This window comes from Pelophylax lessonae (genome assembly GCF_965119305.1).
Source record: "Pelophylax lessonae genome assembly, chromosome: 8".
Lineage (NCBI taxonomy): Eukaryota > Metazoa > Chordata > Amphibia > Anura > Ranidae > Pelophylax > Pelophylax lessonae.
The window spans coordinates 100,681,520-100,708,936 of NC_138775.1; the positions used below are offsets into that span (position 1 = coordinate 100,681,520).

General features: G+C 42.9%; 1 protein-coding gene across 1 annotated transcript in view; it reads left to right on the forward strand.

Moving 5' to 3' along the window:
• Nucleotides 1-27,417, forward strand: part of GCAT (glycine C-acetyltransferase) — a 65,573-nt gene that overhangs the window by 14,019 nt on the left and 24,137 nt on the right. The window contains exons 2-6 of the mRNA XM_082265040.1: nucleotides 1,706-1,836; nucleotides 2,431-2,532; nucleotides 11,161-11,307; nucleotides 13,377-13,531; nucleotides 15,999-16,081. Of these exons, the coding sequence (XP_082121166.1) occupies nucleotides 1,706-1,836; nucleotides 2,431-2,532; nucleotides 11,161-11,307; nucleotides 13,377-13,531; nucleotides 15,999-16,081 (618 nt within the window). The remainder of the gene's footprint in view (nucleotides 1-1,705; nucleotides 1,837-2,430; nucleotides 2,533-11,160; nucleotides 11,308-13,376; nucleotides 13,532-15,998; nucleotides 16,082-27,417) is intronic.

Genomic DNA, 27,417 nt, shown 5'->3' on the forward strand with positions numbered 1-27,417 from the left:
ATAATGTCTGGACAAACTGTGTTTGTGATATCCCTTTAAAATATTTGCTACATGTTCCTTTAACCTGACATGGAGCATGCGTATAGTGCGACCTATATATTCAAGACTGCAGGGACAACATAAGATAAACAACATATTTTGTTGTGCACATAATACAGGGCTCCTACCTCTTTGGGCATTGATTTTGCAGATGGAACATTTCCTACATGGAATGAAACCACCCATATTTTGATAGAAAGCATTAGTCCTGGGGGGGTTCTCACGTTAGGAGCTACCTGCATCTTAAAGGTGGCACTCCTCTAAAGACGACTGAAGGTATCTGCTGGTAGATGGGTCCTAAGACTCTATCACTAATGCCCCGTACACACGTTCAGATTATCTGAAGACTTTTGTCTGCAGACTTACCTTTTCTATGTAGTGCAAGGGCCTGCCGGATTGCATACAAATTGAAAGTGTTTAGGTTTGACCTCATATTATATGGTTTTGGTAAGTCTGCAGACAAAAGTCTTCAGATAATCTGCACGTGTGTACGGGGAATAAGTAATACATCCCAGTGTTTCCGTAGTATTTTCCTAATTGAGTAATGCTGGGAAGAGTAGGTTGAGAAAAAAGCGTATTTAAAAGAGTCATTTGCTTTGATGGTCCTAGGTGCCAATAGATCATCCCCTTTTCTTTGATCAGAAAAAAACAAGTGCATGATCCAACTCAACTGGAATTGTAGCCTTTTTATATAAATTTAAGCTTGAAGGAAGAGGCTTCGCGTAAGAAATCATCACGATTTGTGCAATTCCTCTTCAACCTCAAAAAATGACTGCTAGGAACAGACCTCAACCAAGCAGAATGATGGCAACTGCATGTGTTGATAAATCTATTTCTGTCAGTTTCCTTAAAGTAAGTGGATGTGACAATAGCACCATCCACTACTCTAATCCACAAATCCAGGAAATGTATCTCTGTTCTGCTGGATTCAAGCTGGAGAATAATACCTCTATCATTCCTGTTCAACATGGCTATAAATTGGTTTAGGGAATCAAAGTCCCCATCCCAAAGGAGGAAGATGTCATCAATGTACCTCCTCCAGAGTACTAACGCCGGTCTCGGCCTAACATCGATGACATCCTCCTCCCACTTAGCCATAAAAAAAGTTGGCCATACTGGGCGCAAATGTTAGTACATGCTGGAACGTGGCAGCCATCTTGTTGGTTTGGAATGCTGATTTTGTAAAGACATGCTGTTTTTTTATCATCACCTTGCGAGTGAGTTTTTTTAACTAAATTTTACAATAAACGGGCTTGAGACTCCTACACTATGAGGAGTGTTTTGCTTGGATTTATCTGAGTCATCTAAGTCCTGGAGGAGAGAGGTTGCTGGCAGTCCAAGGGCCCACTGGAGATATATATACCGCTGGTTCAGACCTTTGTAGTGAGGGTCATGATCGGATGGTAAGAGGCTGTGTTGTTGGGTGTCGGTGGTGGCCTCTGTACACTGTTATAAGCTGCACTCTATCATGTGAAACCTTCTGGGGCTAACTTACTGGATGTGGACCTTTCAATGGTCTTATGTCATTTGTTATTTAGCGCTGCACCGTTTCGTTTTCCTAAGAAATATGTTTGTAGGAAATATTCACCTTCGTTAGATGGCATTATTTCATTTTAAAAGAGTTTGGATTACATAAAACTGTATTTTTACTCCTTTTTTTTTTTAGGCATTTTAAATTTTTGTGCCAATAACTACCTTGGGCTTTCCAGCCACTCTGAAGTTATCCGTGCAGGACATGAAGCCCTGGAAGAATTTGGAGCTGGGTTGAGCTCTGTGAGGTTCATATGTGGAACACAGGTGACTATGCTGAGCAAAAGGAAAGTTTTATAATATTGGTAGCGTTGTTGTTTTTTTTTTTCCTTTTCGATATAGTTGCATTTTTATATATATAATATAATATATATATATATATATATATATATATATATATATATATATATATATATATATATATATATATATATATATATATATATATATATCTATCTTTTTATCAATTGTATAAAATTCTTAATTAGCAGTGCTATATCTGGCTTCAGTTCTCAACAAGGCCTTATATTACAGTTAGCACAACTTATGTGTATGTGGTTACATTACAGTTAGAATATTTATGTGCATTTGCTAAAATATTTTTCACATCAGTTACTGTGGAATCCATTAGTATATCACTTTTGTTCATAAATGTGTGCTTTTAAGGACCCTTTTTCTGGTGTTGTCTGTTGGGTTATTTTCCTAGGTTAGGTGGCTAGTGCAGATTCGAAGTAATGCATTCAGTTATATGAACAGGCTAGGATGTGTTAGTTCACAGGTGATGGCATTTTAAAAATGGATAACAACCCTCTCTAAACAGATTGATCCTAAAAAGCATCATATGGGCTTATCTTTCTTTAGACTATACACAAGAGACTTGAAGAGAAGATTGCACAGTTCCATAAAAGAGAAGATGCCATCCTGTATATTAGCTGTTTTGATGCCAATGCCGGTATATTTGAGGTGAGACCTTCTTCTTCTTTCTTTTTGTCTGAAACGTTTTGTAGTTTTCTAAAATACAGTCCATGAAAGGGAGGTTTATGGATACTAGACTTCCTTACAAAAACATATTCTGTCTTTTTTGGATGACCTAAAAATGTTTAGGTGTCATGGATGAAAGCTTGAGCCCATAAATATCATGCAATGTTGCACGCTGTAGCACCAACAACTATGGAAGACAGATTTCTTTATCGTATATCACGGGACACAAAGAAGGCTATAATATTTACTATCTGGGTTATGTGTCACCTATAGGTGAATGGACAATGGCAAATCAAAAAGACAGAAAGTCCCCCTCTATATAACCCCTCCCATACAAGAAGTACCTCAGTTTTTTCGCCAGTGTTTTGAAGGTGATGGCCATGGCTGTTAAGCTCTCCATGATCTATGCTCTATGATATGGTCCTGGATAGAGGACCTGCTAGGATTCAAAGGACTATGTGATCGGATCCATTTGGATGGCTGAAGGCAAAAAATGGATGGCCTCGGAAGAAGGAAGGTTTTTGCCTGTAATGCGACCACGAGTGTGAGCACTGGACCCTGTGTATCAAATCCTTGGTCAATAGTTCCAAAACGTAGTTCTGGCAGGGTGCTGTACAGGTCCAAGGCAGTGGACTCCAAATTACGGGAGGGACTCGATCCTTGAAGGTTCATAAGAGATAGGGCCCGCCATGATGGGTGAAGGTTAGATACCTTGCTATAATCAGAATCCTGCAGCGGGATTGGTAAGTTAATCATTGAAGGAATGTTTGTGCACTACCACCCCAGAAGCAAGGTGCCTTTGCTAGTTTTCCCCACTAGAGGGCAGTAGTGTCAGGTGTTGGATTATGCTGAAGGCATTTTTGGCAAGTTTTACGTGCCTCACATATTTATGACATAGCTTCTGGCCGCTCGGAGAAGCCCGGTGGGCCTCAACACATAGAATCCTGGGGTCGCACCCCCCTACAGGCCAGCTGGCATCACCCTCCACTCCAGGAAATGGGAGCTATGCGGTCGCATTAGCAAGGGAATGGCCTCTGCCGGGAGCGTGTACTGCGAGCTTGCGCATGTGTTTCACGGTGGGCGTGCATGTGGCATGCTGCATAAGCGCAGTGAAGGCCTAGTGGCGGCCATATTATTTAAGGAAGTTGTTTCTTGCACAGGGACACAGAGCAGGCTTCCTGCTGGGCACATGAGTTACTGGGTGCATTGATGCAGGCATTGACAGGCACTGGTATCTGGAGTGAGTAGCTGAGCTGTGATGGCTTCTGAGAGCTGTATCACAGCTTTGCATTAGGAAATGAGTGCACTGGGGTTTTTACCTCAATTATTTGTTTGGGTAAGCAATGTTCTTCTGAAAGCAGAGAGGAGGGCACAGCAGGAAGAGGTGCAAGTGCGCTGCTGTCAGGGTTAGAGGATCCTAGTCATGTTTCCAATGCTATAACCTCCCCTGAAAGGCCAGAGGCAACTGACCAATCTGAGCCATTATGTTTATCAGGCATTGTAGCTACTTCAAGTGCATCTGACACAGCCTACGTCTCAAAGCATCAGCTTCAGCTGGTTTAGAGTGTAAGATAGTTGGTATGAATGCCTCGGTTTCCCAAGGAGGAAAAAAAGTGTGAAAGATCTTTCTCCTGAGCCTCCTGTGTTGGAACAAAATTGGTCTGTGGAATTACCTTGCAAAAAGTTACTGGCTGGTTTCCCCTTAATGGGGAGCACCTCTTGGTGAGGATCTGGATAAGAAGTTCCAAAAGATTTCAGGGGAAGAGTGCTCTCCTACCGGTTAAAAGGAGTAAACGTCCATCTTTTAAAAAGTTTCTAGTGTCCCTGTGCCTATTACCTCAGCTTCTAGGCAGTTTTGATGGCCTCAGGCAGTTGGGCCTAGGGGTAAACCTCAAAGACGAGCAAAAAAGGCCCTGGGGCCAGAGACCTGCCAAAGCAGGCTCTAAATCCACCTTTATGAAGGGGCGCCCCTACTCGTACAGTTGGGGGGGAAGACTTCTGACATTCTCTAAAGCCTAGAAATAGGGGAGGAGGTGGGTTATTTCCAAGATCTCACAGGGATACAATCTAGAATTGTGGGTGTTTCCTCCTCCTCGGTTTTTAAGATCCAACGTACCCACAGACTTTCTAAAAAAAAAAGTCTTTGTTCCAGGCGCTAGAAAGTTTGAGGTCGCAAGAAGTGATTGTTGAGGTTCCGGCCAGCGAGAAGTTTGAGGGCTTCCAAAACCAAACGGAGATTTGACCCCATGTTCTGAGTCTCAAGGCTCCGAATCTGTTTCTAAATTTTTGCTCCTTTTGCATGGAGTCAATACTATCAGTCATTGCCTCTCTGCGGGGAAGAAAATTTCTAGCATCCATAGACCTCAAAGATGCATACCTGCATGTGCCGATTTTCCGGTCTCATCAAAAAATACTCGGGTATTCACAAAAATTCTGGCTCTGGTATTAGCTGTGCTAAGATCTCAGGGAATATCGGTAGTAGGCTATCTGGATCAATCAGTTTTAAGCCTAGGGCAGAATGTGGCTCAATCCTTGAAATGCCTAGGTTGGATTCTAAATTTCGAGAAGTCTGCCTTACAGCCGGTTCAAATCCTGTAATATTTGGGTTTGACTTTGGACACAGTTCAGGCAAAGGCACAGTTCAGGCAAAGGTCGATGCCATGAGAAATCGAATTTGGATCGTAAGAGGGACAAGGTACCCCTCTATACGCCTTTACATGAGGTTGCTGGGGAAGATGGTATCTTCATTTGAGGCAGTTCCTTATGCACAATTCCATTCCAGACCCTTGCAGAGCAACATTCTGTCTACCTGGAACAAAAAGATGCAAGCTTTGCATTGTCACATGTTTCTGTCCCCAAGTGTGCGACAGTCTCAGTTGGTATCCAGGAATTTGGTGAGAGGGAAATCCTTTCTACCAGTAGTCTGGAAGGTAGTGACCACGGACACCAGTCTCTCGGGCTGGGTGCGGTTCTGGAGGAAGCCACTGTCCAGGAGAAGTGGTCCTGGATGGAAAAGAGCTTGCCCATCAATTTCTTAGAAATTTGGGCAGCTTATCTTGCTCTTGTATTCTGGACAACCGGTCTACAGGGATACCCATCAGGAACCAATCCAACAACTCCATGGCTGTTGCCTATATCAACCACCAAGGGGGCACCAGAATTCAAGCAGCCCAAAAGGAGGTGGGCTACATTCTGACCTGGGCAGAGAAACATGTGCCATTTCTATCAGCAGTATTTATTCTGGGGATGGAGAACTGAAGGGCGGACTTTCTAAGTCGCCATCCGTTTTTTCCAGGGGAATGGTCTCTGCATTCTGAGATTTTTTTTCTTGTTTTTTTCCCAGCAATGGGGTACCCCGGATGTAGATCTGTTGGCATCCAGGTTCAACAGCAAGCTGGACAGGTTTGTGTCCAGAACCAAGGATCCACTTGCAATCGGGGCAGGTGCTTTGGTGATGCCTTGGGATCAGTTCTACCTGATCTATGCTTTCAGCTCCTGCCACGACTTCTACGCAGGATCCAGGAAGAAGGAAAGCCATTGGGAATATTTCCCTGGTTCCTTTGACAAGCAAATTGGTCCTTTTTTGTTTCAGTGACCTCGGCTAGAAGGGTGTTGGAGGCTCTTTCATGTAGGAAACTAAGTTGGCGGCTCTTTCTTGTTTTTATTCTTACACCAGAATAGAGTGGTGTTGCGCCCAGACCCGGCCTTTTTGCCCAAGGTAGTTTCTAGCTTTCACTTGAATCAAGATATTCCACTACCTTCTTTTTTTTTTTTTTTTTCCCGAATCCTCATTCTGCAGAGGAGACGTTATTACATTCTCTCCATGTAGTACGAGCTGTCAGTGTCTATCTAAGGGCTCTTTCACACGGTCCGCCTCCGTAGGCAGATCCGGGCTGCTCAGCGGGGATCGATCCGCGATCCCCGCTGAGCCGGCGGATGACAGCTCCATCTCCACTTGCAGTGCGGAGAGTGAGGTGTCACAGCCCCCGCTGCTCTCTATGGGGGATCGGATGAGAGCGGACCGCCTGTCCGTTCTCATCCGATCCGATACCTGAACGGATGGAAAAATAGGGTTTCCATCCGTCCAGATTTCACGGACAGGATCGGATACGGGTGGCAGCGGGTGTCAGTGGAGGTGTCTCCGCTGACATCCGCTGCTGCATGTAGGATCAGATCCGCCTAAAAAACTGACAGGCGGATCTGATCGGACCGCCCGTGTGAAAGAACCCTAAAGATGTCGCGTTAGATTCGCAAAACTGATTCTTTGTTTGTGCTGCCAGAAGGACCCAGGAAAGGGCAGGCAGCATCAAAATCCACTATTTCCCATTGAATCCGCCAGATCATTGATCAGGCTTATGGTTTAAAGGGAAAAGCCCACCGTTTTGGATAAAGGTACACTAAAGCAGGAGGGTAAGTGCCTCATGGGCAGTTTGTCATCAAGCATCTATAGCTCAGATTTGCAAGGCCGCTACTTGGTCTTCAGTACATACATTCACTAGGTTTTATCAGGTGGATGTTGGAGCACAAGAGGATGCTTCGTTTGGCTGCAGCATGCTGCATGCAGCAGTATAGGTCCTTTTGTCTCCCCTGCTCATTTTGTACATTTGCCCACTGACAAAGAAATAATCAGTCTATCATTTTAATGGTTGGTTTATTTTAACAGTGAGGGACAGAATAATAACAAAATTATCCAGAAAAATGCATTTCAAAAAAGTTCTAAATTGATTTGCATTTTAATGAGTGAAATAAGTATTTGACCCCTTCGCAGAACATGACTTGGTACTTGTTGGCAATCACAGAGGTCAGACGTTTCTTGTAGTTGGCCACCAGGTTTGCACATATCTGGGGGGGGGGGGGGGGTTGTCCCACCCCTCTTTACAGATCCTCTTAAAGTCATTAAGGTTTCAAAGCTGACGTTTTGGTAGCTCGAACATTGCATCCCAGCACAGATGTATCTCTTGGCATTTTTTTTTACATTATCATGACAAATGTATTTTTTATTTCTGTGACTGAGCCTATTAATAAAGATTCCCATTTTTATCTGGCTACTTTTTGCTGCTCTATATAATGCTCTCCCCCCCCCCCCCCCCCCCAGCAGTGACTCAATCCTCTAATCCCAACTGAAAACACAAAGGAGGTGTGTTGGGAGGGAGGTCAAAGCTAAATTGATGATTGAAATTGAACAACTTCAGTGCTTTTGCTTGGAGAAGGAATTGCTCCACAGTGCCTGCAGCTACAAGTGTCAGTGAGGTATTTTTTTTGGTGGCTAGCTACTATGAGTGCCATAAAGTTTTGCTTTTGTATGTTCCGTGACATGCTTTTCCCATGTGCACAAGACTTTAAAAATGATATTTGATTGAAGTGGGGGCCATTTTTGGTTTTCTGTGCCCTCTGCCACTCTGTTTTTGTTTTTTGTTTTTTTTGCAGCAAGCCCTTATGGTGGCAGCTGTAGCAGAGCAGCCCAATTCTCTGACATGCCATTCCCTACCCACCTCAACTTTGCTCTAATCTAATCAGCAGCTCTGCGCAGAGGAGTGAGAACAATTCTGATTAAGGTTTCGTTCAGTGTGGTTTGTCTGACCATATTGTGTGTGTGAGAGCCACAGTCTGTGTTTCCTGTGTGTGTGTGTGTGTTGTTTTTTTTTTTTTTTTTTTCACCCTTTGCAGCATTTAGCTGAAAATAAAAGAATACATTTTTATTATTGTGTATGCAGCATGTATTTTGGCATTAACATGACTCCACTTTATGGATCCATGCCATTTTTCAGTGTACAGAGCTGCATAGACTTGTGGGCATGATAGTAAAAAAACAGAGAGCTATCTGTTCGTTATAATTCAAAGGGTAGTGGTGCGCTTCAGGGATTGGCTCTAATGGATCTCTATTTGGGTTGGTGGCAGTGATGTGTACAATTCTTGCTTTAAAGGTGCTCCGCGTGATAAATATAATATTTATGTTTTTAGGTGATGAAAGTGCAGGTGTATTAATCAAATCAGTCAATATCAAGGTTTTCTTAAAATAAATAAATATATGAGTACGGTGTGTATCAATGGATAAATAAATAAATAAATAAATAAATATCAGAGTGCTACTTCTTTACCAGTGATATCAATAAATAAATTATATAAATCCAGTGTTGGTCTTCAATCTGATTAATAAACAGTAAAACACATATATATTGTGCTCAAAATAAAGTGCTACATGCAATTTTCTATTAAAACGGTGCTAGAAAAGATGTCTGTGAATAATTCAATTGTAATTCTTCAGATATAAATATTTAAATGAAATAGTCCAAAAGAAAAAAATTATATAGAGAACATCCAAAATAGCTTGTGTGAATACGTTCCTCGCTTATATCCGTGCTTCACTCATGCAATTAAGTGACTAAGATCTCCTTCACCTTGTGTGTCACCTCTGAGTGCTCTAGCCTCTCACCTTATAGGCAAGATCAATTTGCCTTTGGTATCTATCCAAGCTCAACGATAGACTCAATTTCTCTCAATCCAGGTCCTTTCTTACTTAGTGGAGCTGCTTTCTTGGATCCCTCTAAATGTTTGTCTTGATCGTTTTTTGTACTATCCTCTTTGTCCGATCTTTAGTGTGCCAGCAACTTTGTTTTTATAAGTCCTCCAGGACAGCCTGATTGCCACCCTTGTTTTATGATGTTTTGTTTAGAGTTTGTCCTTTTGGTTCTTGTTTTAAAACAAGAACCAAAGGACAAAGTCTAAACAAAACATCATAAAACAAGGGTGGCAATCAGGCTGTCCTGGAGGACTTATAAAAACAAAGTTGCTGGCACACTAAAGATCGGACAAAGAGGATAGTACAAAAAACGATCAAGACAAACATTTAGAGGGATCCAAGAAAGCAGCTCCACTAAGTAAGAAAGGACCTGGATTGAGAGAAATTGAGTCTATCGTTGAGCTTGGATAGATACCAAAGGCAAATTGATCTTGCCTATAAGGTGAGAGGCTAGAGCACTCAGAGGTGACACACAAGGTGAAGGAGATCTTAGTCACTTAATTGCATGAGTGAAGCACGGATATAAGCGAGGAACGTATTCACACAAGCTATTTTGGATGTTCTCTATATAATTTTTTTCTTTTGGACTATTTCATTTAAATATTTATATCTGAAGAATTACAATTGAATTATTCACAGACATCTTTTCTAGCACCGCTTTAATAGAAAATTGCATGTAGCACTTTATTTTGAGCACAATATATATGTGTTTTACTGTTTATTAATCAGATTGAAGACCAACACTGGATTTATATAATTTACTTATTGATATCACTGGTAAAGAAGTAGCACTCTGATATATTTATTTATTTATTTATTTATTTATCCATTGATACACACCGTACTCATATATTTATTTATTTTAAGAAAACCTTGATATTGACTGATTTGATTAATACACCTGCACTTTCTTCACCTAAAAACATAAATATTATATTTATCACGCGGAGCACCTTTAAAGCAAGAATTGTACACATCACTGCCACCAACCCAAATAGAGATCCATTAGAGCCAATCCCTGAAGCGCACCACTACCCTTTGAATTATATCATTTACTGCTTTAGTATCAGTCCCAGTGGAGCTGCAGCAGGGAGTCTCTGGCCACCTCAGACAGCGCAGGGATCACACACACCCCCTATCTGTTCGTTGTTATGGTGTAATAAATGCCAGTGTAATGAAATTGCTGTGAAGCATGGAAGGAGGTTGGTGAATAGTAAGTGGTTAGTACAGGGAAAATGCACTGTATTTTATCACATCACTTGGCCATACACAAATGTTTTATTGGTATGGTATTTTTTTTCACTATAACTTGTATTTAATTATTATATTGTGCTAAGGTTAGACTCCAGCCTGTCATTTTTTATACTTTTTGTCTCTACTGATAAAAAAATGTTATATTATAACATACAAACTTTTTTTTTTTTTTTGCAACTGTTCTATTAAGTCAGTCATACATGGATCATCAACATTTTGCTAGTTCAGCAGAGACTGGCTGAAGTTAGATCCATGTATAGACAGGCTGATTGTACCCAAGTTGATCGATCGATCGGTTACTGCCAGCAGCAGGGGGGGCATTCCCCCACTAAAGCCCCGTACACACGTAGCGATCGGCCGTCTTTTGTCCGGTGCTGTCCTGTCGGTTGAAAAGTGCTAAAGACTGCACACGAATTTTGTCGGCCAACAACAGCCAACTTCAGAAGTGATGCCATGTGCTGGTTAACTTTCCGTGTGGTTTTTCTTTTCTGAGCATGCCCAGTCTTACTCATCTGCTGTTTGTCGGCCGAATTCTGTACTGACTGAGGAACAATCGGCCGTTCTGGTGTTGGCCAACAAAAATTTTAAAGCCTGCACACCAGATTCTGTTCGGCCGAAAAGTCGCAGTCGGTTGTCGGAAGCATCATACTAACAAGCCGACAATCGGACGTTGGCCGAATATTTACGGCCGACAATCGCTACGCGTGTACGGGCCTTAACACTTACTGTGTGAATTTCTTTCCTTCCAATACAGGTATCACCCATTGCCAGGCTAAGACTACTTTTAATAAGATTTTCAACTTTCTGGATAACTTCAAAATCTCATATTCTTTTAGGCACTGCTGACTCCAGAAGATGCAGTTCTGTCAGATGAACTGAATCATGCCTCCATCATTGATGGTATCCGCCTCTGCAAGGCCAACAAGTACCGATACAAGCACATGGACCTGGACGATCTGGAGGCCAAGCTGAAAGAAGCACAGGTGCAGTATCATTAAGAAACATTTTGTTTGGAAGTTACATAAATGGTAAGGTTAATTAGACATCAGTCCATGCAGTTCAACCTGAGTGAGTGTGAGTGTGTGTGTGTGTGTGTGTGTGTGTGTGTGTGTGTGTTTTGCTACTACCGTTTCTCATATCCCTGCAGATTGCATTCGCGAAGAAAAGCATCTAAAAGTTTTTTTATTTTATCTACATCCTTTGTTGACACCACCAATGGAAGAGGGGAGTTCCACGTCTACTTCTCTAACAGTAAAGAACCTCTTACGCAGTTTAACCACTTCTGGACCAGAAGATTTTCCACCTTAATGACCAGGCCATTTTTTGCGATTCGGCACTGCGTTACTTTAACGGACAATTGCGTGGTCGTGTGATGCTGTATCCTAATAAAATGTATGTGCTTTTTTCCCCCACAAATGGAGCTTTCTTTTGGTGGTATTTGGTCACCTCTGCAATTTTTTTTTTTCTGTGCCATAAACAAAAGAGCGACAATTCTGAAAAAAAAGCATTTTTCACTTTCTGCTATGAAACATTCCTAATAAAAAAAAAAAAAATTAAAAATCTAATTTTTTTTCATCATTTTAGGCAAATTTGTATTTTGCTACATATTTTTGGTAAAAAAAAAATCTCAATAAGTGTATATTGATTGGTTTGCGCAAAAGTTATCGCATCTACAAACTAGGGGAAAGATTTATGTCATATTTTTTATTTTTTTTATTTATTTTTTTACTAGTAATAGTGGCGATCAGCGATTTTTTTTTTTTTTTTTTTTTTTTTTTTTTTTTTTGCGGGACTGCGACATTGTGGCGGACAGATCGGACACCTAACTGACATTTTTGACACTTTTGGGGGGACCAGTGACATTACTACAGTAATCAGTGCTAACAATATGTACTGTTACTGTATTAATGACACTGGCAGGGAAGGGGTTAACACCAGGGGCGATCAAAGTGTTAAATGTGCCCTTATTGGGTGCTTTCTAACTGTGCGGGGGATGGGCTTATGGAATGAACACAGGGACTTGTGTTCCTAAATAGGAGGAACACAGGATACCTGTGCTCAATCCTGACAGAACAGCGGTCTGCTGTGTTTACAACGGCAGACCGCTGTTCTGTCTCCATGGGGAGACAATCGTGGCCAGTCGCGGCCGCCGGCCCCATAAATGAGCTTCCCCTCTAGCGAATGGGCACGCGCGCAAGCCCCCCACGATTGCTTCTGCGAAACGACGTACGGGTATGTTGTTTCGCAGGAATCTGCCGCCGTATATTTGCGGTGGCTGGTCAGCAAGTGGTTAAGATTTGAATGTTTCATTGTGTGGTTGCATATTGTCTTTCAGCTTGTGGGTTTCTAGAGTTAAACAAGTATGGAAAGCTATTAATACTTAGTTTGAATAAATAAATCCTGTGAACTAAAGTCCTAAGTGCTCGATTGCACTTGTGGTTGGGGCAGTAAAAACATATTTTTAACTCCCCGTCCCTTCCCTAAGCTGCAATGGCAGCAGATGGGGGTGTATACATTCTGTGGCTAAAATGATCCCCTCTGTCGCATTCAGCAGGTAGTACTGCCCGATGTTTGTGACATGACTAAGTAAATGGTGCTGTGCCACAACCCTGTGCCATGCATGTGGTTGTTGGACGGTAGTGCGCTATTTATGGGGTTAAAACGGGCAGCGAGGAAGCGCAGCAGCCCTTGCAGCATGTGTAAATCTAACCTTTAAAATGTTATACTTTCAAAGAAAGCAGCCCAGACATATGAAGAATAATGGTTTGTCTTAGCCCTCTAACTGCCCTTTTTGCTGGATAGCTTGGTCTGTTAAGGGAACTTGAAAAATAACACTTACTGGCTGTATCACCAGATGAAGATAAAGATAATAAAAACTAAAAACGGAAAACTAATGCAGTTGTCAAATTTTAAAATGTATCAAACCCCCCCAACATAAAAAGCATATCCAAACCCAAAAACATGATTAGTTATCTGTTGTGGTTGGAGCATTGTAATGTTTTTTGTTTACAATGAACTAAATATTTCAAACTAAAAAATTGTCTCTGTTCAGAAACACCGCCTGCGTCTTATAGCGACTGATGGTGTCTTCTCTATGGATGGAGATATCGCTCCTCTGCGTGAGATTTGTGACCTGGCAAAGCGCTATAATGCCCTGGTGTTTATAGATGAATGTCATGCCACTGGCTTCATGGGACCAAATGGACGGTAAGAAATATTGAGACATATTCACCTTGATTGTATTCAGCTGTGTTTCTTACATCTACCTAGAGTTAAGCTTTTAAACCTAAAATAAAGAAATAAAGTTGTTCTAAAGTCAAAAGGTTTTTTTTTTTTCACCTTAATACCTGCATTGCGGTAAAAGACTGTCACCTTGCTGTTTGCTTCCCCCCACCCACCCAGTTAATCAATCAAGCCATCTCTCGGCTCTCTGCCTCCTTAAATTAGTACATAGTAGTAGATAGATATTACAGTATATAGTTCAAGAAACCAGTGGTGAGATGATTTGAGCTTTGTGACATGGTGCATTATCCTGCTGGAAGGAGCCATCAGAAGATGGGTGCACTGTAGTCATGAAAGGATGGACATGGTCAGCAACCAATACTCAGGTAGGCTGTTAGCATTTAAACAAAGCTCAGTTAGTACTAAGGGGCCCAAAGTGTTGCAAGAAAATATCCCCCACACCCTTACACCACCACCAGCTTGAACCGTTGATACAAGGCAAGATGGATCCATGTAGTATATACACTCAGTGGAGTGTATTCTTCGCGCCTAGGAGCAGCTAAAGGGTGGGATGGGGTTAAACTCTAAAGGGGAGCAGCAGCTATAGTATGTGTGGATTGAAATGGATAGATTAATCCCAAGGGGAAAATTGGGATTCAATAGCGCTTGCTAATAGGAAATGGGGATATTGAATGGACAATAAATATTCAAATAGACTAAAATGTCATTAAAAATTACATTAATAATTAAATTCATAAATAGTATACCCAATAAATAACATAAAATATTAAATCAAATAGGTGTCATAAAAGTGCATAATAGTGCCAAAAAAATTGTCCGATAAAGTTCATATGTGAATTGGTGAAAACAGATTGCACTTCAGTGCAAAATAAAGTGCTCAGTGCTGGATCTTCCAAAGGTCCGTTAAAAAGTTGAGTGAAGTGACTTTTAGGGTAAATAAGATATAAGCTTACCAGAAGTAAAGGGTCTAAGTTACCTTACAGGAAAAAGACCAATCGTGCTTAGTGGCCCTCCTGGCCTCAGATCCGGTATCTGCTGGGCTTATCCCCCACTGACAGAGGTCCCTTCCTGGGCAAGCGATATCCTCCAGGTCCAGAAGTAAAGGGTCTAAGTTACCTTACGGTAAAAAGACCAATCGTGCTTAGTGGTCCTCCTGGCCTCAGATCCGGTATCTGCTGGGCTTATCCCCCACTGACCGAGGACCGAGGTTCACTAAGGTATAGTGAAGTTTCACTTTACCTTTCCTTTACAATCTGCAGTCTCTGCAGTTTTACAGAAAATTACAGAGACTGCAGATTGAAAAGGAAAGGTAAAGTGAGACTTCACTATACCTTAGTGAACCTCGGTCCTCGGTCAGTGGGGGATAAGCCCAGCAGATACCGGATCTGAGGCCAGGAGGACCACTAAGCACGATTGGTCTTTTTACCGTAAGGTAACTTAGACCCTTTACTTCTGGTAAGCTTATATCTTATTTACCCTAAAAGTCACTTCACTCAACTGGTTAACGGACCTTTGGAAGATCCAGCACTGAGCACTTTGCACTTTATTTTGCACTGAAGTGCAATCTGTTTTCACCAATTCACATATGAACTTTATCGGACAATTTTTTTGGCACTATTATGCACTTTTATGACACCTATTCGATTTAATATTTTATGTTATTTATTGGGTATACTATTTATGAATTTAATTATTAATGTAATTTTTAATGACATTTTAGTGATATTTTAGTCTATTTGAATATTTATTGTCCATTCAATATCCCCATTTCCTATTAGCAAGCGCTATTGAATCCCAATTTTCCCCTTGGGATTTATCTATCCAAGATGGATCCATGCTTTTATGTTTACGCCAAATTCCGACTCTAGCCACCGCAGCTGAAATTGAGACTCCTCAGACCAGGCAATCTTCTGTTGTCCAATTTTGGTGAACCTGTTCGAATTGCAGCCTTGGTTTCCTGTTCTTAGCTGACAGGAGTGGTCTATTGCTGCTGTAACCCATCTGCTTCAAGGTTTGAGGTGTTGTGCATTCAGAGATTGTATTCTGTATACCTTGGTTGTAACGAGTGGTTATTTGAGTTACTGTTGCCTTTTTTATCATCTCAAACTCCCCCATTTTCTTCTGACATCAACAAGGCATTTTCCTCCGCACAGCTGCCGCATACTGGACATTTTCTCTTTTTCGGACCATTCTCTGTAGACCCTAGCGATAGATTGGGAGTGAAAATCCCAGTAGATTAGCAGTTTTTGAAATACTCAGACCAGCTCGTCTGGCACTATCAACCATGCCACATTCAAAGTCACTTAAATCCTCTTCTGATGCTTGGTTTGAACTTCAGCAAGTTGTCTTTGCCACATCTAGATGCCTAAATGCATTGAGTTGCTGCCATGCAATATTTGTGTGTGTATTTGAGTGTCATTTATTTTGACAGGGGCACAGATGAGCTTCTTGGAGTGATGGACCAAGTGACCATTGTGAATTCTACGCTCGGCAAGGCATTGGGGGGAGCTGCAGGTCAGTTCTATGAACATGTACCATCAATATAGCATGATGCCTCTTCTTTTTTTTATGTTTATAAAATATTTATCTAGTAACACTTTTTTTTTTTTTTTTTTATCCCTGTTTAAATGATCAAAAAATGTGGTTGTGTGCTTTTATCTCTCTCTTTTTTAAATTTAAAAATCATATTATAAAATTGTAAATTTAGGATTAAACTTCTAAATTAAGATCGCAATAAGCAATGTCACATACCAGTTAGATCTCAACCTTTTTTCAGTCCAGGCACCCTTTAAAAATTATGGACAGTCTTGAGGCACCCCATTCTAAAATGTAAAAGCTATTCTAATATTTTTACTTAATGCAGCAACATCCACAAGTCCAAATAGGACACCCAGCATTACAGGTGATTTATTCTTCCAAAGCAAATACACTTTTACGAACTGGAACTGACTAGTATTCCAATGTTTCTCTTCTCCCTCAGTTTTTCTCCATCACTCAGCTAATGTGACACCAACGCTGATGGAGAGGGACAGTGCAGGGTCAAACAAGGATGCTATGCAGGTGACTGACATCCTCCTCATCCACTGATAATGCCATTAGTTATTAGGATGCTGGCAGCTAGAAGGTTGTAATGGTGGACAATGAAGACCTGTGACTAAGTGTAACTAAAAGGCAGCCTTCATCCACACACCGGCTTGTATACAATTTTTGGGCAATTTTTAGGCATTTTGCCAAGGCACCCCATGGTGCCAGGGCACCCTGGTTGAAAAAAGGCTGAGTTAGATGACTGTCCAAAAGAGTGTTCTGATACAATGAAATGACAGCAACTGAGATAATGAAGTGTGAGGACAACTTAAGGTTAAGACAGGCAAAGTTAGGGATTTGGGAGGCCTTTCTCTCCCTAATCCCTGGATTTATTATTTAGCCTCTCAGCTGCAGCACCTGGTTGGGGCGATGGCTGGGGCGGGGGGCGGTCCAGCTCTGAAACTGATGGGGTATTTTACGGGTGCCACCGGCACTCCTGAGGGGTTGGAGGCTCAACTTTTTGCTAAATCCAATAAACTCTACCCTACCTATAGACTTCTTCAGAAGATCTGGGATAAGGCCAAACAGTTACAACTGGTTACTGGATATACTTCTTATAGTCCCATTTGGTATAATCGTTCTTACCCTGAGCTGGACAAGCTGGATCAGGCTGGTAGGTGGCTGACGTATGGGGTGTCCCATCTTAAACACATCCTGCTCAATGGGGAGCTACTGCCCTTCGAGCAATTGCAACTCCGGTTTTCATTGCCACATAATATGAAGTACTTTTACCTGCAGCTTCGGCATGCGTGCCGGGCCCAACCTTCCTTGTCCCACTCCAGTTTGTCCTCCCACACCGGTATTTTTCCTTATGGAGCAATATACCTCTACTAAGGGCTTTATTTCAGCTTGTTATGCAGCCTTATTGGGTTCATACTTAGACAGATATCCGTGCAAGGCGTGTGACCAATGGAGCGGAGATGTGGGGGAGGTACCCGCTGAGCAATGGGAGGAGGCCTTAGAGTCAGTCAGAATATGTTCACTCAATGTTTCCCATCAGATATCCCAATTATATATCTTACGAGTACATCATACCCCGGCAAAATTACATGCTATGGGTCTCCGCCCGGACAATGTGTGCAATAGATGTGAGAGGGATGTGGGGGACCTTATACACTTACTATGGAGGTGCCCGAAATTACACCGGTATTGGACCTCAGTGACCTCCACTATAAACAGAGTTCTGGGCTTGGCGATTCCTTTGGATCCCAAGCACTGCCTCTTGGGTATACTGGATCACATTATAGATGACTGCTACTTACGGGAGGCAGCGGCGCAAGCTCTGTTTCAAGCCCGACTACTTATTCTGAGACGCTGGATTGATAAGGAACCGCCTACATATAGACTCTGGCTGGAGCAACTGGGCACCACTCTTCGCATGGAGAAATACATTTACTTGCATAGGGGTGCCCCGGACAAATTCCGGAAAGTCTGGGGAGTCTGGTTGAGCTCTCCGGGGATGGCTCCCACGGATCTGATCCTAGACCATCTGTTACTTTAATCGCTGGGGGTGGGGTGGACCATTGGAGGTTAGATTGGGGGGAATTATTTTGATCTGGGTTATGGGACTGTTGCCTTGCGTTATGTTTTTGGTTCAGGCTGTTCTTTGATTCATGCTGTATACTGGCTATGTTGCTGAGATCTGTCTTCGATTCTGTGCCTTTTATTTGTAGATGTGCTTTTGATCCAATCTGCTTGTTGCAATACTTGTTTCTATGTGCGATTTCTCAATAAACTTTTTTTTTTTCTTGATTTAAAAAAAAAAGACAGGCAAAGTAAGATCTTATTTGGGAATACAAACCAGGGTGAGGGAGGCCAGGATAGAGAACGTCAGAATATAAGCAGTACTTAATATCAGAAAGTAGCCAATAGCGGAAGCTGGGTCAATCACAGGATTTCAGTATATTGTGTAATGGCACAATGTCTAATGATTTTACGTACAAAAGAATCTGCGCATTTAGCATAACATTATAATTGGGCAGATTTAAGATAGTTTCTCTCTTATTAAAGTGATTGTAAAGTCTTGTGTTTTTTCTATTCAAATAACAAACATATTTTACTTACCTGCCCTGTGTAATAGTTTTGCACAGGGCAGCCCAGATCCTCCTCTTCTTGGGTCCCTGGCTGGAGCTCCTGAGCAAGCAGCTTGTTATGGGGGGTACCTGAGCCCAGCTGGAGCTCTGTGTATCCATTCAAACACGGAGCTGCCATTTTGTCCCCGCCTCTCTCTCTCCTTATTGACTGACTGAGTTTGATTGACAGCAGTAGGAGCCAATGGCGCCGCTGTTGTGTCTCAGCCAATCAGGAGAGAGAGTCTCAAACGGCTGATGCACTTGTGGACCTCATACGGAGAGGGATCCTGCGCTGATCCTCCCCAATATGACTAATAAAATATAATAATCCGTACCACTTAAGTGAATAAAAACAACAGTGGGTTTTTGTGTATAATATTACTCAAAATAATTTGAGAGCCGCAACCCAGTGAAGTCTGAATAGAAGACTCAGTGCCGGTTCACACATATGCGATGTCAGACATTGCATGTGACTTGCAGCGCGCTGCTCTGCAGATCACATGCAATGTCTCTGTGTAGCGATTTCAGCCATACAGATCGTATAGCTGAATTCTCATCGCATTCGGACCAAAGTCGCACAGGACCCTTTTTTTTTGGTCCACACCAGCATCAGATTGCACAGGTGTTCACACCTATTCTATCCGATTCATGTTCGAAGTGACAGTTCACACTGCGATATGCAAACTGATCTGGGGGATGTCGTTAGCTGTATATTGACACCCCCAGCGATTCGCATATGGCAGGGAGTCGAGTGTGATGCGGGTACCCACAGTGGATTCACAGGGTTCCCCCATCGTATATGTGTGAACCGGGCCTCAAAAAGGTTAATGCAAAAAGGTGACCATGTGCGCTTCTCAATTAACAATCATTATCATGAAATGTGTGCTACATATCCAATATATAAATAATTAACCACTTAACGACCGGCGCACGACGATCTACGTCGGCGCTCAGCCCCGGCCAGGCAAACTGACGTAGACCTACGTCAGCACTTTTTGCCGGCCCTGTGCGCGCTCCCGCGCCCCGCCGCCGCCGCCGATGACTCGATTGGGTTCAGAACCGATCAGTCATCAGGTCCAGGCCAATCATTTTTGGTCTGGACCTGTTGATCGGTCCTGCCCAATCAGATCTCCCTCTAAGCCTGTGAAATGTAAACACAGGCTTAGAGGAGATGTGCCCTCCCCTCCCAACGGTCTTTTCGGATCCAGCGTGAGAGGAGAGCACATCTTACTGTGAGTAATTGCACCAAGCACATCACACACAGCTAGATAGGCACATTTCACCCCCGATCGCCCCCCCAATTAACCCCTACAGCACCTGACACAACACACACTATATACAGCATATAGCATATACCTATATACCTGTATAAGTGTGATTTGTGAACAGGTGTAGCCCTTGCGACCCCCCCTTTTCCACTCAAATTACCCCCCACCCCCCCCTAATAAAGATTTAACCCACTGATCCCCCCTGAACCCCCCCTGATCACCGCCGTTAACCCCTACACCCTCTGTCACATCAGCACTAATACAAACGCAATATACGGTGTTATTGTATTTTTGTATTAGTGTCATTGTGATCAGAATTAGCGCAGGCGACTAAGTTTCTGTCCCAAGAAGGTTTAGGGTCCCCGCCACCCGCCCAATAAAGATTTAAGCCCCTGACCCCCCCCTGATCACCCCTACACCCCCTGCCATAACACACACCGTATACAGTATATAGCATTTTGCTATATACCCGTATAAGTGTGATTTGTGGTCAGGTCTAGCGCTTGCGACCCCCCTTTTTCCACTTGAATTACCCGCCACCCCCCCCTAATAAAGATTTGAGCCCCTGATCCCCCCTGATCCCCTCCTGATCACCGCTAGTTAACCCCTACACCCTCTGTCACATCAGCACTAATACAAACGTAATATACAGTGTTTTTGTATTTTTGTATTAGTGTGATTGTGATCAGAATTAGCGCAGGCGACTAAGTTTGTGTCCCAAGCAGGTTTAGGGTCCCCCCCACCCGCCCAATAAAGATTTAATCCCCTGATCCCCTCCTGATCACCCCTACACCCCCTGCCACAACGCACACTGTATACAGTATATAGCATTTTCTATATACCCGTATAAGTGTGACTTGTGACCAGGTTTAGCGCTTGCCACCGTTCCTTTTATCCTTAGGATACCCGCCAGCCCCTTCCAATAAAGATTTAAACCCCTGATCCCCCCCTGATCACATCCCGTTAACCCCTACACCCTCTGTCACATTAGCACTAATACACACATAATATACTGTTTTTACTGTATTTTGTATTGGTGTCATTGTGACTTGAGGTTGTGCTAGCTAGCTAGTTTCTTTCCCAAAGGAGGTTTAGGGTCCCCGCCACCCCCCCCAGATCCCCAGCGCATAGTTTAGAAGTAACCCCTTGATTGCCACACACGCACGCACGCACACACGCACGCACCTACACTTCCATTTCTAGTATAGTGTTTGAACAGATCAATATCTGATCTGATCAGAGCTATACTAGCGCCCCCATAGTTTAGGGTTCCCAAAACGCAGTGTTTGCACGATCAGCACTGATTCCTGCCAGCACCTGCGTTTAACCCTTTCACCCAGGTAAGTGTAGTAATCAACAGATTACTGTCACTTACAAAAAAACACAAGACACAAAACCGCTGTGTTAGCAGAGTCAGGCCTGATCCCTGCTAGCATTAGCAGTTTTTTTGGTAGCGCTTGAAATAGTCTTCGACAACCAGGTGCTTTTATTACCTGTGAGTCGCATCACTGTACGGGTAAATTTAGTTACCAAAATGTCTAAACGTTCGTACAGTGATGAAGCTATTTACAGTATGATGACCATGTCAGGTGAGAGCGATGGGGAAGCCTCACCGGCAGAATCAGGGTCAGTATACGAACCAAATGACAGCAGCGGCTCCCTGACAGATAGCTCCGACGACAGATGGGTCCCTGTTAGACCCAGGCGTACCCGACCCCATTCTGGTGTTGTTGAGATGCAGGAATCGCAGGGTGCTCGTATGGAGCAGAGTGTGGGTACTAGTGCCGCTCATCCTTCTGGCGACCTGGCAAGCGCCAGCGGCCTAGTACACCCTGGACCTAGTACAACCAGCACTGCAGTAAGACCTGGTGACGTGGCGAGTCCCCTAAGTGCAGTTGAAGCTGGTGCGGTGGCTAGCACAAGTAGTGGCCCGCAGCCACCGCGTATTCGAAGACAGGCCCGTAGAGCCCATAGTGCCCTCCCTGATGCGCTGGCATTTCCTAATTGGCAACCCACTGATACTACAGCGCCAGTACTTCCCCCATTCACCGCCCAACCTGGAATCCACGTGGAGACAGCTGGTTTTACGCCCCTGAACTTTTATGAGCTGTTCTTCACGGAAGATCTTTTCAGATCTATTGTGGATCAATCAAATTTATATGCTCAACAATTTATCGCCGCCAACCCAAATTCGCCCCTTGCCAGACAATTCGGCTGGAAACCTTTAACGGTTTCCGAATTTAAGATCTTTCTGGGCCTTTCCCTCCACATGGGCATAACTAAACAGAGTGAATTGCGGCTATATTGGTCCACTAGCCCACTTCACCATATGCGCATGTACTCTGCCTCCATGTCCAGGGCGAGATATGAGCAAATTCTGCGATTTATGCATTTCAGCGACAATGAAATCTGTCGTCCTCGGGGAGACCCTGCATACGATCGGCTCCACAAAATTCGGCCCCTCATAGACCACTTCAATCAGCGGTTTGCAGCCTTGTTTACCCCCGAACAAGTTGTCTGCGTTGACGAGTCCCTGATTAAATTTACTGGCCGCCTTGCTATGAAACAGTACCTCCCCAGCAAGCGTGCCAGATACGGGGTCAAACTGTATAAATTGTGTGACAGGGCCACAGGCTATACAGTTAGTTTCCGGGTCTATGAGGGAAAAGATAGCTGTGTGGAGCCCCCCAACTGCCCAGACTACATAGGGAGCAGCGGTAAGATCGTTTGGGACTTGGTGTCACCCTTATCCGGAAAGGGGTACCATTTGTACGTGGACAACTTTTATACAAGCGTGCCACTATTTAGTCACCTGCTCGAATTACAAATTGGCGCATGTGGCACCGTGCGACATAATCGCCGGGGCTTCCCCCAACGGCTTGTAGATTCCCGTCTTAGTCGGGGGGCGAGAGCCTGCTTGAAAACGGACAAATTGCTTGCGGTGAAGTGGAAGGATACACGGGATGTTTATGTTCTGTCCTCCCTTCACGCAGACACGACAATCCAAATCACTACGGCAACTGGCGTTGTGGAGAAACCCCTCTGTGTCCACGAATATAACCTTAACATGGGAGGGGTGGACCTTAACGACCAGATTTTGGCGCCGTATTTAGTTGCCCGTAAAGCCAGACGCTGGTACAAAAAAGTGTCTGTTTATTTATTCCAATTGGCGATGCTGAACGCCTTTGTCCTATACAAGGCGTCAGGACGAACTGGATCTTTCCGGGAATTCCAGGAAGAGATCATCCTTGCCTACCTGTACCCAGGAGGCATGCCTGCCCAACTTCCCCTTCCAGATGCAGTGAGCCGGCTGCATGAGAGGCATTTTCCTTATGCCCTCCCGAGTACCCCTACCCAAAGATGGCCCCAAAGAAGATGTCGTGTCTGTAGCAGGCGCGGATTTAGGCGTGACACCCGTTATTATTGTCCCAAATGTCCTGACCAACCTGGTCTCTGCATCGGGGAATGTTTTGAGCGCTACCATACACTAGTGGAGTTTTAGTGTAGGGTACAGCACGACACAGTGTAGGGCACACAAACACAGGGTCTCGAAGGATGTTGGATGTCCATCGACATTTTGAGAGACCCAAGCTGGAAGAGAAGATCGCAGAAGATCGCAGTCCCTCCCAAATCAAGACATGAAGAAACAGTTAGAAAGAAAAATAAATGGATCCAAAAACAGTTGTTGTGTCAGTCAATTTATATGTCCTTCTACTCTTCTTACTGTACATTTAAATGTCCTTTGTTTGTTTTTTCATTCTTTTGTGACCTGTTTCTCCTGCAGGTACTCGTCGGCTACCACGCATTGATTTTATATATTCTGACACAAACAGTGTTTGCGCTCAGCATATATGGATACCTTTGCTGATAGCAGCTGTGGTGATTTTCTGATTTCAGCACTGCAGTTAAAATCCTATTTTGGTATACGTGGATAGCGCCGTGTATACCCATCATTAAATTCAGTGGGTGGCTGTTTGGGCGGTTAATGATGAGAATCCAAAAACTTTTGTTGTTGTCAGTCATTTTATATGTCCTACTCTTCCTAATGTACTTTTTTTTAATGTACTTTGTTTTTTCATTCTTTTGTGACCTGTTTCTCTTGCAGGTACTTGTCGGCTACCACGCATTGATTTTATATATTCTGACACAAACAGTGTTTGCGCTCAGCATATATGGATACCTTTGCTGATAGCAGCTGTGGTGATTTTCTGATTTCAGCACTGCAGTTAAAATCCTATTTTGGTATACGTGGATAGCGCCGTGTATACCCATCATTAAATTCAGTGGGTGGTTGTTTGGGCGGTTAATGATGAGAATCCAAAAACTTTTGTTGTTGTCAGTCATTTTATATGTCCTACTCTTCCTAATGTACTTTTTTTAATGTACTTTGTTTTTTCATTCTTTTGTGACCTGTTTCTCTTGCAGGTCCCTCGTCGGCTACCACGCATTGATTTTATATATTCTGACACAAACAGCGTTTGCGCTCAGCATATATGGATACCTTTGCTGATAGCAGCTGTGGTGATTTTCTGATTTCAGCACTGCAGTTAAAATCCTATTTTGGTATACGTGGATAGTGCCGTGTATACCCATCATTAAATTCAGTGGGTGGTTGTTTGGGCGGTTAATGATGAGTAATACTACGCATTATTCTTGTGCTGATTTCTGATAGGTTCTCTTTTTTTCCGTTCAGCCCACAGGCTGCATGAAAAAAAAAAAAACCTATATGCCAAACAAGGACTAGCAATGTACTGGTACGTTGCTGGACTTTGAGTGGTTATACCAGGATGATGCCTGCAGATTTAGGCATCATCTTGGTATCGTTTTTTACAGCCAGCGGTCGGCTTACATGTAAAAGCAATCCTAGCAGGTAATTGGCCGCTAGACTGCTTTTACATGCAGTGGGAGGGGCCTCCCCCCCCCCACCGCCGCCTTCCGCAGCCTTCCGTGGTTTTTCTCGGGCTCTCCTGTCCCACCGGTTAACCCGAGAGTGCAGCCGGTGGTTCAGTTATCTAACCATAGAGCTAATTGAAGATTAGAATGGCTCCAATCATCTCTATGGCCTAAGATGCCGGAGGCTACGAGCATTTCATGACTTCTTTTTCGCCAGAAATAAACAGGGCCATTGGGAAATTGGGAAAGTATTTTATCACACCAATTTTGGCGTGGTCAGAAGCATTAAGGTCAGAGGAGAGATCTAGAGTATAAAAGACCCCAATTTTTAAAAAAAAGAGTACCTGTCACTACCGATTGCTATCATAGGGGATATCTAAATTCACTGTGATAGCAATAAAAATGATTTAAAAAAAAAAAAAAATTAAAGGAAAGGTGTCAAAATAACATAAAAGAGCAAAAAAAAAAAAAAAAAAAAAAAAAAAAATCGAGCTCCGCCCCCTTTCCCCCGTGCTTGCGCGCAATGGCACACGCACGCGTTGGTCTAGTGTCATATGTAAACCGCAATTTCAGCATGCATGTGAGGTATCGCCGCGATCGCCAGATCGAGTGCAGTAATTCTTGCAGTAGACCTCCTCTGTAAGTCTAAAGTGGTAACCTGTAGAGACTTTTAAAGGTTTTTAAAAATGTACGTACGTTTTTGCCGCTGCGCAGGTGTGCGCAATTTTTAAAGCATGTCATGTCAGGTGTCTATGAACTCGGCATAAGATCATCTTTTAAATTTTACCAAACAAATTGGAATTATATAGTGTATTTGTGCAATAAATTTAAAAAAAATGTATTTTTTTCGCAAAAATTGCGTTTGGAAAATCTGTGCGCAAATACCGTGTGACAAAAAAAATTGCAACATCCATCATTTTATTCTATAGGGCCTCTGCTTTAAAGAAATATATAATGTTTGGGGGTTCAAAGTAATTTTCTAGTAAAAAAAAAATATTTTTTCATGTAAACAAAAAGGCACAGAAAAGGCTTGGTTTTCAAGTGGTTAGAAGAGTGGGTGATGTGTGGCTAAGATTGAGCGTAAAATGCCGGGACTGTTCAAACACCCCCCAAATGACCCCTTTTTGAAAAGTAGACACCCAAAGCTATTTGCTGAGAGGCATGGTGAGTCCATGGAATATTTTATATTTTGCTACAAGTGTCGGGAAAATTATTATTTCTTTTTTTTTTGTTGTTTTTTTACAGAAAGTTGTCACTAAATGATATATTGCTCACACATGCCATGTGTATATGTGAAATGACACCCCAAAATACATTCTGCTGCTTATCCTGAGTACAGGGATACCCCATGTGTGAAACTTTTTTGCAGTCTAGCCGAGTACAGGTCCCCGAAAACCAGTCCCCACTTTCAGGCTTTCCAAAGGCGTAAATTGTTGATTTCACTCCTGACTACCTATCACAGTTTCGGAGGCCCTAAAATTCTAAGATAGCACAAAACCCCCCCAAATGACCCCATTTTGGAAAGTAGACACCCCAAGCTGTTTGCTGAGAGGCATGGTGAGTCCATGGAATATTTTATATTTTGCCACAAGTTCCGGGAAATATATATATATATATATTTTTTTTTTTTTTTACAAAAAGCTGTCAGTAAATGATATATTGCTCACACATGCCATGGGTATATGTGAAATGACACCCCAATATACATTCTGCTGCTTCTCCTGAGTACAGGGATACCCCATGTGTGAGACTTTTTTGCAGTCTAGCCGAGTACAGGACCCCGAAATCCAACCTCCACTTTCAGGCTTTCCAAGGGCGTAAATTGTTGATTTCACTCCTGACTACCTATCACAGTTTCGGAGGCCCTAAAATTCTAAGATAGCACAAAACCCCCCCAAATGACCCCATTTTGGAAAGTAGACACCCCAAGCTGTTTGCTGAGAGGCATGGTGAGTCCATGGAATATTTTATATTTTACCACAAGTTCCGGGAAATATATATATATATATATATTTTTTTTTTTTTTACACAAAGCTGTCAGTAAATGATATATTGCTCACACATGCCACGGGTATATGTGAAATGACACCCCAAAATACATTCTGCTGCTTCTCCTGAGTACAGGGATACCCCATGTGTGAGACTTTTTTGCAGTCTAGCCGAGTACAGGACCCCGAAATCCAACCTCCACTTTCAGGCTTTCCAAGGGCGTAAATTGTTGATTTCACTCCTGACTACCTATCACAGTTTCGGAGGCCCTAAAATTCTAAGATAGCACAAAACCCCCCCAAATGACCCCATTTTGGAAAGTAGACACCCCAAGCTGTTTGCTGAGAGGCATGGTGAGTCCATGGAATATTTTATATTTTACCACAAGTTCCGGGAAATATATATATATATATATTTTTTTTTTTTTTTTACACAAAGCTGTCAGTAAATGATATATTGCTCACACATGCCACGGGTATATGTGAAATGACACCCCAATATACATTCTGCTGCTTCTCCTGAGTACAGGGATACCCCATGTGTG